The sequence below is a fragment of the Monodon monoceros genome, unplaced genomic scaffold (genome assembly GCF_005190385.1).
Source record: "Monodon monoceros isolate NGI ecotype Baffin Bay Population unplaced genomic scaffold, NGI_Narwhal_1 Super_Scaffold_6, whole genome shotgun sequence".
NCBI lineage: Eukaryota > Metazoa > Chordata > Mammalia > Artiodactyla > Monodontidae > Monodon > Monodon monoceros.
Window position 1 is genome coordinate 75,496,738 of NW_021703783.1, and position 12,865 is coordinate 75,509,602.

The window sequence follows — 12,865 nt, forward strand, 5'->3', positions numbered from 1 at the left end:
GTATAAAACCACGAATATAAAATTTCAAGTTCCACTCGAGAGGCCCCTCTCCCGCGCGCGGGCAGCGCCTGTCCACAGCGCAGGAACGGGAATTCAACTTGACCCTAGCAGGCAGGTTTACCCGAGGCGCGGGACGAGGGTGTGGTCAGATTTCGCGCGGTTTTCCCGACCTCCTCGGCCACGCCCGCCTGAGACGAGCCCGGCCCAGCTCCACGCGCAATCCTCACAGTCGAGTCCTCCACCGTCCCAGCATTCCCCGCGCCCCTACCATCGAGAGCAGCTTCCGGCGTCGCTGGTGTAGGTGGGTGAAGAAGGAGCGGGCCTTCGCCGCCCTGTCTTAGTTCCTCGCGCTCTCTCGGGGAACATGGCGGGTGTGGAGGAGGCAGCGTCCTGCGGGAGCCACCTGAATGGCGACCTGGATCCAGACGACAGGGAGGAGGGAGCTGCCTCTACGGCTGAGGAGGCGGCCAAGAAAAAAAGACGGAAGAAGAAGAAGAGTAAAGGAGCTGCCACAGGTAAAGGGAGTTTTTATGTCTTCCCAGTCCCCGCCGGGATGGCCGAACGGCTCGACTCAGGCCCGGCGGGGCTGACAGGGACTAGGGACTTAGAATCCTGGACTGATTCCCAGGACTAAACGTGTGTCCGGGCCGAGCTGCAGATTTCCAGCCCCGGGGAGAGGCGGCTCCTCGCGTGGTATTAGGGACCTGGTGGGGGAGGGGTGGAGAAGAGGGTGCCTCAGCTTCTGTGGGGTCGTTGGGCCGGAGCCCCTGCATTGCCGGCGCTTAGCTCCCACGCAGACGGTGCGACGGACCTGAAGCCGTGCCCAGGGCCCAGCCCTCTCACCTTCCTCGCGGATTGGCCTCCTCCTCAAAAATCTGGTTCTGACCCATACTGCCGCCTCCTTGCTGGAGCAACGTGGGACATATTTTCGTCGAGGGTTGGGGGTGGAGTAACCGAGTCTTAGCGCCTCAGCAGCACCTCCCCCCACCATCCCAGTTTACGGAGAGATTTGTGTGGCGCGCAGCCCTTTTGGGGTGTGTGTATGTGTGTGAATGCCCACGCGCTCTTGTTACTGAGTAGTAATAGCAGGATGTGTGGTGGTGCGACTCTTCACCTGCCTAATCCCACAGTATCGTCAAGCTTTTGGGCTTTTAGGCCTGGATTATGATGCCACTTGTAGGCAGTCTGGGTAGGATATTCTGTGGGTCCGAATGGAGCTTTTCTAAATCTACTGGTAAGGCAAGGAAAAGAGCTGAAAGTTTTCAGTTGGATTATATTATGAGTTAGAAACTTAATTGTTTGATTGTGAGAAGTCAGTGTTTTTGTTGCATCAAGACCTTGGTTTTAGGAAGAGTTATTTGTACTGTTAAAATCAGCCACAGAAAGAGTGAGAGGACAGTGGAGAAGCCAGAAGTGATAAAGTGGAGTTGAGAGAGGTTAGAGAGGGTTAACCTGTATCCTTTTGAAGTTTTGATTAGATGGGAGTTGAAGAGGGAGAGCTGTAGGGGCTAGGATGCTTCCAGAGCAAAATTGAATCCCAGGATATAGTCTGGTGGCAGTTCCTGGCTTTCAGATGAAATCCAGACTCTTCAGTTTGTCCTTTTAAGGCGTTTAGCAGACTGACCCTAATATATCTTTAACAGTTCCATCTCTCAGGATGAATTCTCTGCATAGCCGGCATGTCACTTCATTATGTGCTACATGGTAATACTACCTCTTTTTACGCATACATATTACTCATATAGCTACATTCTTATCACTTCTACAGCAGGGCCTGCTCTTGTGCTTAGCTGTTGGAGAAGTTTGTTTTTTAGTAATGGAATGTCTTTTCCTACTTATTTTTATTTTACCCAGCCCGGCTTGACAATTTCTTTCTTCCTGAACCCCGGAAGCCCCCAGGGCCCCACAGAAATCCTCTTACTAAGGCCTTCAGCATTTATGGCCCATCTCAAGTCCTTGCTTGGTTAATAAATTATTTGTTGTAGTCTAATTGTTAAATACTTTAAAAAAGTTAAAACTACTTAAGGGTAGGGAACAACTTACAGTTTAACTCCTAGCACAGAGAATGTGTAATGAGTATTTTGTTGAACGGGCAGTACCACTTAGATATGGAATATTTTTCTTTCGTTAAATAAATTTTATTCTGCTTCAAGTAATGTTCTGCTTTTGTTTTATGAACGCTTATCAGGAAGACTTAACATGTTTTTTAGAATCCTTAGAACATATTTTAGTGGAAAGATCTTTATTAGATTTGATTTATGTTATTATATTTGATCAGCAGAGCAACAGGAACCTGATAAAGAATCAGGAGCCTCGGTTGATGAGGTAGCAAGACAGTTGGAAAGACAAGCATTGGAAGAGAAAGAAAGAGTTGATGACGATGAAGGTAAATGGTTAATTTGATTTTTGTGGTTAGGAAAGCAAGAAAATATGACATTCTTTAACCAAAGTTGCTTATTTGTCCATATAGTCCAATATTCTCTGATGTTTTACTTAACTGATGTTAAAGCCTCAATGTCACAGATGAAAAGGAAAATGTATTTAGTTATTAGCAACTCTTTTAAAAGTTGGATATGTTAAATGCTCAAATAACACAGATGTCAACTTTAAAAATGTACTTAACAAAAGGCCGAGTAGTGGGTATTAATAAGATAAAATTGAATGCCTGTTTATTTAACTAACTTTTATTGAACAGCTAATATGTACTAGGCACTATCTTAGGATACTTTCATGCATTCTCATTTTACCCGCACAAAAACCAAGCAAATGATAGTTATATGATTTGCCCAATGTGACACAGCTAGTTTGTGTAGAATAACAGAGCCAGAGTTTCAAACCTAGCACCTGATTCCAAGTCTATTCCTTTTACTCTATCAAAGGTACTTCTCTTTATTGTCAAAGGAGCATGTTGGAGTGCTCCTCAAATCTATTATGAATTTCCTGACCCCAGATCCTTGTGGTATTTTGGAGCTTTTGCCAAAGATTTCTTTAAAGACAACAACTCTTGGAATTGTAGGAATTGATGCTATCAGTAAGACAGTGGAGGGAGTGATTAGTTAGGAGAACTATTTTTATTCTACAGCCTCTTTTGGCAGAAGAGGAGATAGGGCTTCCCCATTCTTAATTATCTATGCTATGATCTACTGTTCTGCCTCAAGAACTGCCAGCTTGGGCTTATGCCTTCCAGTCCTTAGCAACAAATACGTGCTGTACTTTATCATGTTAGGATAATGCAGAGCAATTGTTTTTCCTTTAGAAGGATAAATTCTCTGCCTTCAAGGAGCTTACAGTCAAATTTAGTGGAAAAAAGTGCCAAGAATTGTTACCAAACCCGGACAGCAGGTTGCGGCAAAGGAAAGTACAGCGTTTATTGCAAAATGCCAAGCAAGGAGAATAGGCAGCTCACGCCCAAGAGACCTGAAGGGTTTTTAAAGGCAGCATTAGAGGTGAGGGTTGCCAGGTGCCTGATCAGCTTGTGGACATTCTTCTGATTGGTTGGCTGTGCAGTAACAGGGTGACTTTTTGGGAATCTCAGTTATAGTTTTCTGGTTTCAGCTGATTAGAGTATGTGTGCTGGTGGTCAGCATACAGCTAACTTTTTCCACCTGGTTTGGGGGGTTAGTATCTGCAAACCAACTCAAGGATATGGTTCAAGATATTGTCTGTAGCCCTTGAGGAGAAACTAAAGGTCCTTTGTTTTTAATGGCCAAACTATTATTATTTAGTCTTGTTTGATTGTTTTCCTTTGTTTTTGCATTTTTCTCATGTCTCTGATTAAACTTGCTCTTTGGAACTCAGGGAAAGCTTAAGAGTCTAAAGCTTTTTTACAAAAGAGGTGGGAGACTTGGGGTCTGTCCCTGAGAAGGCCCTACAGGGTCCTGCTTGGTTTCAGATTCAAGGGAATAGTTAGCTTTTCCTTTTCCTTAAGCAAATCTCTTGTCCATTCTGCCTTGGTTTATGCTTCAGATTATAAACATATTTTGAACTCTTAACAAGAAAGGTATTTGTAAATTCAAGGTAATATAATAGGTTGCTGTTGACCCACTGTGTGTAGAATATCAATCACAGTGCTAATTTGAAGACAGTGCCTGCCTTGTTTCATTACACCTCTGCAAAGTTATATGAATCTCTTGACATTGAAAGAGGAAATTTTGCTTGTCAGAATGGAAATCTTCAGTGTACTAAAGAAGATTTTTAGGAATTTCAAATATTTAGGAATTTAGTTTTCTCCAGTTTGGGTTCATTGTTTTCCTAATTCATTTTGATAATCAGGATCAACCAGTACTATTAAACTGTTGTGGGCTTCCCTGGTGGCGCAGTGGTTGAGAGTCCGCCTGCCGATGCAGGGGACACGGGTTTGTGCCCCAATCCGGGAAGATCCCACATGCCGCGGAGCGGCTGGGCCCGTGAGCCATGGCCGCTGAGCCTGTGCATCCGCAGCCTGTGCTCCGCAACGGGAGAGGCCACAACAGTGAGAGGGCCGCGTACCGCAAAAAAAATAAAATAAACTGTTGTGAGAAGTCTTTGAGAGGATGGAAAGCTAATATTTCAATATCTTTTTTCTAAAGGAAAACTGATTATTGTGGAGAGACAAAATATAGAGTTGGAAAGATATACTGGTATCTGCAATAAAATTTATTGAAATTTGGAGGTGGAATTGTGGGCTGAATGCTGATGGAAAGCTCATTGGAAGGAATGGGACTTAAAACCAAACAAAAGAGACCATTTTGGGGCAGGACAAAGTGTAGTGAACAGTGCAAACTGGCCTCATTATAAGACGATTCATTGAGGGAGCTTTTGAGCAGTTTTTTTCCCGTCTTTCGTTTGTTTATTCATTCATTATTTGTTTCCTTCCGGTTTTATTGAGATATAACTGGCATACAGTTCTGTGTGAGTTTAACGTATACAGCATAATGATTTGACTTAGATACATCATAAAATGATTACCAAAATAAGCTTAGTGAATATCCTAGTTATTTGCTCTTAGTTATTTTAGTTATTTGTGGGTAGATTAGCATACTTCAGAAATGATTGTTGAAATTTATTGAGCAGCATTTTTAGAAATTCAGACACTTAGGTCTATTTTTGATACCTTTATTTAAAATATTTTAACTCACTGTTTAATCTTGGTCATAATCGTATTCTTTATTTTTTCTCAAAGTTTAAGTGTATGGTCATTGAGCTTCAAGCAAAGTTGTTATGAAAACCGACAGGCAGATCATGGCTATTTTGTATGTTCTTTAGCCAGCTGTTTTTTTTAAATAGTTCTTATTTTTGGTCATCAGGTTCTTTTGAAAATCTGAAAACTATGAACCTAGGAGAAGTAGAAATTTTTTTGTATACAATTTGATCCAGAAAGAAGGAGAACTCTTTTTCTCTAATAACAACTATGCAGGAAAAGATACTTTATTTATTTATTTATTTATTTATATTGGCTGCGACTGGTCTTAGTTGTGGCACACGGAATCTTCTTTCTTTGAGGCATGCAGGATCTTTCATTGTGGCGCATGGGCCCTTCGTTGCAGCGTGTGGGCTTCTCTCTAGTTGTGGCGCATGGGTTTAGTTGTCCCATGGCATGTGGGATCTTAGTTCCCCAACCAGGGATCGAACCTGCGTCCCCTGCACCGGAAGGCGGATTCTTTACCACTGGACCACCAGGGAAGTCCCAGGAAAAGATATTTTAAAATATGAGACCCCATTTACCTCTCACTGGATTAGGAATCAGGTGATATTCTTGGTTCAATTTTGCTATTTATCTGTTAGGATTATCTTGGGCATGTCCCTTAAACATTCCTTGTTACCTCATAGGGTTGCTTTAGGATCACATGAGGTCGTGAAATACAGGTGTTTAACTGCAAAGCATATATAAACTATTATTATTTCAGATGAAGTCATATAGTCATTATTACAGGTATTTCAGTAACACTACTTATTTTTCTTTGCTTTAAAAAAAAGATGTTATTTAATACATGTTTTATTCTCAAAAATATCTTAATTCTTTTAGTAGAGTAAGTCAAAGTAAAGTTTACTAGTGCTTTTGATTGCACAAGTCAAATTCTGATACTTAAAGCTAACAATATACAAAATTCTAAGAGTATTGGGTCAGCTTTGTCGTATGCTATTTAAGATGCACTGTGTGTGTGTGTACTTGTCTGCTTGTGCTTGTTTCGTCCCTCTGCTTATAAGGCTTAAGTGAACTTGACATGTCTTTTCTTAGATGGAGATGGTGATGGAGATGGAGCAACTGGAAAGAAGAAGAAAAAGAAGAAGAAGAAGAGAGGACGTTAGTGTCTTTAGTTAATCCTACTTGCCAAATTAGAAGTGGTTTATTAACCAGCAGGTTTGAAGAGTAGATTTGAAGTTGCTTAAGATCCTGGTATATGTTAGGGAAATAAATGTAGGCTTAATGGAGGTAGAATTTAGTGAAACTCACAGCTATTTGGCAAGTACTTTGGTTTAACAGTCTTGTTATTTTCTTTAGCTGTATTCAGCCAGGGGATGTTAATAATAAATTTGTTGTATTTTACTGCATGTTAGGGATGAGTTCCTAAAAACTTTATAATTTAAATTTTGAATAATTCAAATAGTTTTGTCAGTGATGACTAAAGTAATGCCACCAAGTGGTAATAGGATAAACATAGTTTGCAGTTCACCTGCCAGTTTTGATATTACGAGATTCTTGGCGAATATTTAATGAGGAGGCCCATTATTTAAAATTTGTGTGTATGGTGAATTTTTATTAATAACATGTATTGTAGTATTTCAGATTCACTTAATATATGATCCTACTTGTATTTTATTTCTATAAACGATATAACCAAACATCTTCATAGACCTGAAGCTCTTAGGGAGACTAAGGGGAGACTGTATAGTATAGACTAAGGAGACTGTATATAGACTAAGGGGAATAAAGTTTGGGTTGAGAATCAGAACAAGTTCTAATTTTGGATGCCCTTTGGTTATTGGGGACCATTGAGTGTCTGGCTAAACCTTCCTTTAAAATCTTTAGGCTGAAATTTTATGAATGAGAATATTGAGGGTTTGACTTTCATTTTTATCTTTGGGTTGAAATACTTAAATTATTTTTTAAGAAAGCTGTTGGCTCTGCCAGCCATTCCCCTGATATGTCTCTAGGTGGAGATGGAATAGCCTTCTTTCTAGTCAGGCATCTATCCTGGTTAGATCCTTCTACTCAGGATGTCAGTTCTGCCCCTAGCATAATCTGTATTTAATGAGCACAGATTACTTGCATTCCAGGAATCTCCAGGTATTATGATGTCACGTTCCTTCCATTCAAAAATTGTTCATAGTGTGCTTGTGAGACATATTACCTGAGATTGGCTTGAGAAAGATCTATTTCTCCAAATACTCTAAAATTGCTTCCTAATGAAGGTAGATAAGCAGGGAGGAGCATTAAGAGGCTGCTTTGTATTTGCCCTTGGTAGAATTCTTCCACTGACAGATGTTTTATTATGATGCCATCAGCCTTTGTTGTGCCTCCTCTGAGGATGTTGTTGAACTTACTGTTCATTATATTTCTTTATGAGCAGTCTTGAGAGACCCTTTTTTGTCTGGTCTTAGTATCAAGAATAATTGTGCTTTTCCTGAGTAGTTAATGTGTTTTATAGCAGAAGCACCATGAACTATGCAAATAACCTAGCCTTTTTTTTTTTTTTGATATTGGCTACTAGAGGATTTAGAGCCAAATCTGGTTTTGTATCGGCCTTATTTCAGGTTCTATTTTAGGTTCTTTCTGTGTTTTGATTTTTGCTCTCTGATTTGCTTTGAATGTCTCTTATTTGCGTAGGCTGTCATAAATCACTTATGAAATAAGCCAAATACTGTAATCAGGGGCAGTTTACTGCCCTCATTTTCCTCATCTATAAAGTGAGAGAATTGTAAGTGATAGTTAACAATAACTGCAATACAGATATTTATAATTATTCATAATTTTAGATAATAACTTGGACATAGTACGTTATAAGTTTCAAAGGTTATCCAAGATTTCATCTAGTTCCTCATTTTGTAGATGAGGAAACTGAGGCTTGGCACATTTAGGCATTTGTCCAAGTCACAGCTAATAAGTGGTAAAGGCTAGGCTTCAACTTATTTCAATGACAAATTCTTTATTTTTCTCTAATGAACTTCTTGAGTCCTTTAACTATTTTGTCTTAATAATTTGTGGACAATATAAAAGGCATCTTTATTAGATTTGTAGATGAAATATAAAGCTGAGGATGATAATACTTTGGTTGACAGAAATCAAGATTTCAAAAGAAAACTGAGACAATAGGCTAATATTAACAAGCTGAAATTTAAATAAGCATATATAAAGTTAGTATAAGGTGATAGAATCCTAAGGATTTTGAGTGCTTATACAGTGTGAACCAAAAAGCTAGGAATCTTAACCTTTCAGTAGCAGTAGGATTTTTAGAATCAACAGTGTATTATATTAATTGTACCTTATTTGAACTATTTAACAGAAGTCAATTCTAGTACCAACTTAAAAGGATCACTGACAAGGTTGATGAATATGAGTGAAAGTGTTAAGAACCGCATCCCTTAAAGTGGTTTCTCATCATAGAGAGGAAGGAAGCAGTAGAAATGAAAAGTAAATTTTTTTTAACTGCGAAGAGTTAAGTAGAACTAACAGATGAAAGTAACAGGGAATTAGTGTTGGAAGAGCTTTCTAACAGTTACAGTTCTCCCCAAGTGAATGTATTTTAGCTTGGGAATAGTGATTGCCTCCGCTGTCAGGCACTTAGTGCCATCCGTCAGGGGTGTTAGAGGATTCCTGGATTTGAGTGTGGAACTAAATTAGATGACCTCTAAGGTCATTTTTGATTTCAAATTCTAAACGTTCCCTCTTCGGAGGAACCTAAAACAGCATTCTCCAAGTTTATTTGTCCGTAGAACACTTCTAAGCATTACATAAAAAAGAGGAAAACGGTGGGTGTTTGTGAAATATTGAATATTCAGATTAAAAGAGGGAACCAAAAAATGGTTCTGTAGATAAATGATTTGGCTCAGTAAATTGTCAAATTTTTCTTTATATGCATCCTTTTATTTCCCATTGCAGAACAAAAAAATCTAAAATATGTGTTAAAATTTCAGATAAAAACCTGTAAGACTGGTTAAAATCAAAAGAAAACCACACACTTCAACTCAGTAGTTGTTACATGCTGCAGGTATACATTGAAAGTCATATATTATTGCATAAATTAAGTCTTATGTAACTTCCTGACATTCCTTGGATACAGCACTTGTTACTAAAAGAAAGTTCTTTGTAGAATAAGAACTATATAAGAACTAGTTCTTACGCATTTAAACGGATTTTTAGAAGACACATCTCTAAATATTTTTAAAAAGCATTTTGGAACACTGGTGTCTTAGAATGTAGTTTGGGAAATAATGTGTCCTTAAAACATATGCTAAGTACTGTAACTTTTTTCAAGTATCTGGAAATTTGTATATGGCTACCTAAAGTCTTTTAGCCCTGGGGTATGTATACATACTAACATACTAAGTATGTATGTATACATAATATACATACTATGTATACTAACTTTTATACATAATATACCCTTGGCATAAGTTTTTTACCTATTTTATTAAACATAATAGCTTTATATTTTTACTTTATCGCTATAGGATTTCTTTTTTATTTTCTTGTTGCTTCTTTGATTTTTATTTGCGAAAGCCAGCCTCTGTATGCTATTCCATTTCCAGTATAGTAAATGAAGACAAAAACATTAGAAGTGTTCTTTGTGCCAAGGCATATACTGTTTAAATACATAATGGAGTTCTGAGGAGTTGAATATTTTTATTCCCAAGTAATTATAAATCAGGAGGTGGCTATTGTGAAATATCTTCTGTTTTTAACTGTAAATTGATACCAGGGAGGTTCCTTAAAGTCAGGACATATAATAACAATTAGGAACTGAGAAAAACTAATGCTAACTGCTTAATTTTGTTTTTAACTACAGAAGTTAATGCTTTATTTGTATCTCACAGCAAAAGTTCAAACAGACCCTCCCTCAGTTCCAATATGTGACCTGTATCCTAATGGTGTATTTCCCAAAGGACAAGAATGCGAGTACCCACCCACACAAGATGGGTAAGGATCATAAAATAACTTCCAGTTTGACTTTTGAAAGTTGTAGTTTAGCAATAAAGCAGATTTGATTTTTCTTAGGACTTTGCTCCACTACCTTAATAAAAAAGCTTATGAACTTGTTGCAGAGAAGATACAGTAGAAGCCCTCTTATCCAAAATGATTGGGACCAGTAGTTGGTTAATCTTTATTGATAAAAGTTAACTTAAAACAAACATTTGTTTTTCATCATTCTTGATCTTTGAGCATGGATTGCATTGAACTCCACTTTTTTTTTTTCTCCATGGACTGAATCCATAATGCATTGTCTGGTCTGTTCCATTTTCAGTTTCTGTGAACAGTAAGAACTAAGTAATCTGCGGCTGATGCCTATACCTACGTTGTTTTTTTTTCCTGAAATCATTTACAGTTCCATTTGACAGAAGTATTTTTTGACGACTTGCCTTTATTGAAACTCCTCTGAGTAGTCAATTTAGTTTTCATAGAAACAGTTCTTTTTATGTAATGTATAATTAAACTACATAATTACAATAACAAGTACAGATGACTTACACAGGTTTGGGCACAGATAACCTGATTCTTGGAAGTGTTCTGAAAGAATGCATTTTATTTGGTTAGCAGACACTTGAAGTGGCATTATGTAGACTAGTTAAGAGCCTGGAAGCTGGGACCTAACTCTCTGCATTTGAATCCCAGTTCTAACACTTATTAGCTTTGTGACTTGGGCAAGTAATTTATCATGTCTGTGCTTTCATTTCCTCATCCATAAAATGAGCTGTTCATAGGGTTGTTGTGAGGAATAATATATGTAAAGCATTTAGAAGAGTGATAGACACATACTAAGCATTAGGTAAGTGTTAGCTGCTATTATTATTCAAAACAGGAACCTAGCCACTAGTATTCAGACTACAGTGGGCATTGGTCTGTATGGTTTACAGAGGGATCAGGAGCATTGGTTAATCCAGTGGTTGCAATAGTTGGTTAAGAAAGCTTCTACTGTAGCACTGTTTCTTTGACCTGTAAAGACATCGTTGTTTTTCTTTAAACTTAGAAAGGAACATGATGTTATATTTTATGGCATGGGCATCTTTTGTTTGAATTTGAATACATCAGTCACTATCCCTGTCTTAAAACATTTATTTTTAAAGTGTCACAAACATGCAGTTTTATATTAATTACATAAATTTTCATAGTACATATGATGTGATGACACTTATTTTTTAATATAATCTTTTTTTTTTGCTTGTTTCCTCTTCCTTCCCGACCCATGTAACCACCTAGCAGGTAGCCTTCCATGTGTTTTATGCTCATGTATGTGTACATCTACCTCTGTTTGTGTAAGGAGAGTGTTTTGGTCATTATTTGTTGACAAAAACAGAATCGTAGGCACACTTTCCTCCTCCATGCCTTTCTCATCAGGGCTGCATCTTGGAAGTCCCTCTAAGTTAATCAGAATAGCTCTGTTATTCTTTTGAATGGCCTCATAATCTGTGGCATGAATATACTGTACTTTATTCCACCATTTTGTAATTGATGAGCATTCACTTTGCCTCCATTTGGTTTTTTTGCTGTTATAAAGCATTTGCAATAAAGATGTCTCTTAAGTATATACATATATATGTATAAATACATATATGTGTCTGGAAATACACATATATATCTCCTTATGTGCTGGCAGTTTTATTATGTGATAGTTCTCCAGGAGTGGGATTGCTGAATCAAAGAATATATTAATACTTTATGATTCCCAGATTGCTAGTGATTTTTGAGCATCTTTTGATTATTGGCTTTATTCTTTTGCTCTTGCAGAAGTTTAAAGATTATACTTTTATTTTATTTTTTATTGGGGTATAGTTGTTTTACAATGTTGTGTTAGTTTCTGCTGTACAGCGAAGTGAAGTAGAGTTCCCTGTGCTATATAGCAGGTTCTTATTAGTTATCTATTTATACATATTAGTGTATATATGTCAATCCCAATATCCCAATTCATCCCACCCCCACCTGCCACTTTCCCCCCTTGGTGTCCATACATTTGTTCTCTACATCTGTGTCTCTGTTTCTGCCCTGCAAACCGGTTCATCTGTACCATTTTTCTAGATTCCACATATATGTGTTAATATACAATATTTGTTTTTCTGACTTACTTCACTCTGTATGACAGTCTCTAGGTCCATTCATGTCTCTACAAATGAGCGAATTTCGTTCCTTTCTATGGCTGAGTAATATTCTGTTGTATATATGTACCACATCTTCTTTATCCATTTGTCTGTTGATGGACATTTAAAGATTTTATATAACAGTATATATTCATATTTTGTACTTCTGGGTTCCTAGCAGTCTCTTCTGTTTTCTCAAACTCTTATTTTTTGTTTTATTACATCTTTAATTGGTCTAGAATTTTTTGTCTAAGGTTGGGGGTGCTAATTTTACTTTCTTTCAAATGGATAGCTAGTTGTGCTAGAATTGTTTCTTAAGTAGTTCATTCTATTTAATTGAATGACCACTTTTGCCATATACTATTCTTATATAATGGAACTCTGTTACCTTATATAATGGAACCAATTTCTGTATTATTTATTCTGTTCCACTCATCTATTTGTCTATTTCTATACTAATACTGTTTATTTTGATAGTTTGATAAATCAGTTGTTTCTTCTCTGCCACACAACCCAACCAAACAGTTCTTTTTTTATTTTTCTCAGCTACTTTTGGTCATATTTTTAGTTTTAATGCACATACCCACAGAAAAAT

General features: G+C 37.6%; 1 protein-coding gene across 2 annotated transcripts in view; it reads left to right on the forward strand.

Annotated features, from left to right (window-relative positions):
• Window positions 1–271: 271 nt before the first annotated feature.
• METAP2 (methionyl aminopeptidase 2) overlaps window positions 272–12,865 on the forward strand; it is a 30,512-nt gene continuing 17,918 nt past the window's right edge. Inside the window, exons 1-4 of one of the 2 annotated variants that reach the window (XM_029206134.1) lie at window positions 272–515; window positions 2,279–2,386; window positions 6,218–6,283; window positions 10,015–10,117. In XM_029206134.1, the coding sequence (XP_029061967.1) occupies window positions 365–515; window positions 2,279–2,386; window positions 6,218–6,283; window positions 10,015–10,117 (428 nt within the window). In that variant the 5' untranslated portion in view covers window positions 272–364. The remainder of the gene's footprint in view (window positions 516–2,278; window positions 2,387–6,217; window positions 6,284–10,014; window positions 10,118–12,865) is intronic. The other variant, XM_029206135.1, reaches the window with a different exon arrangement.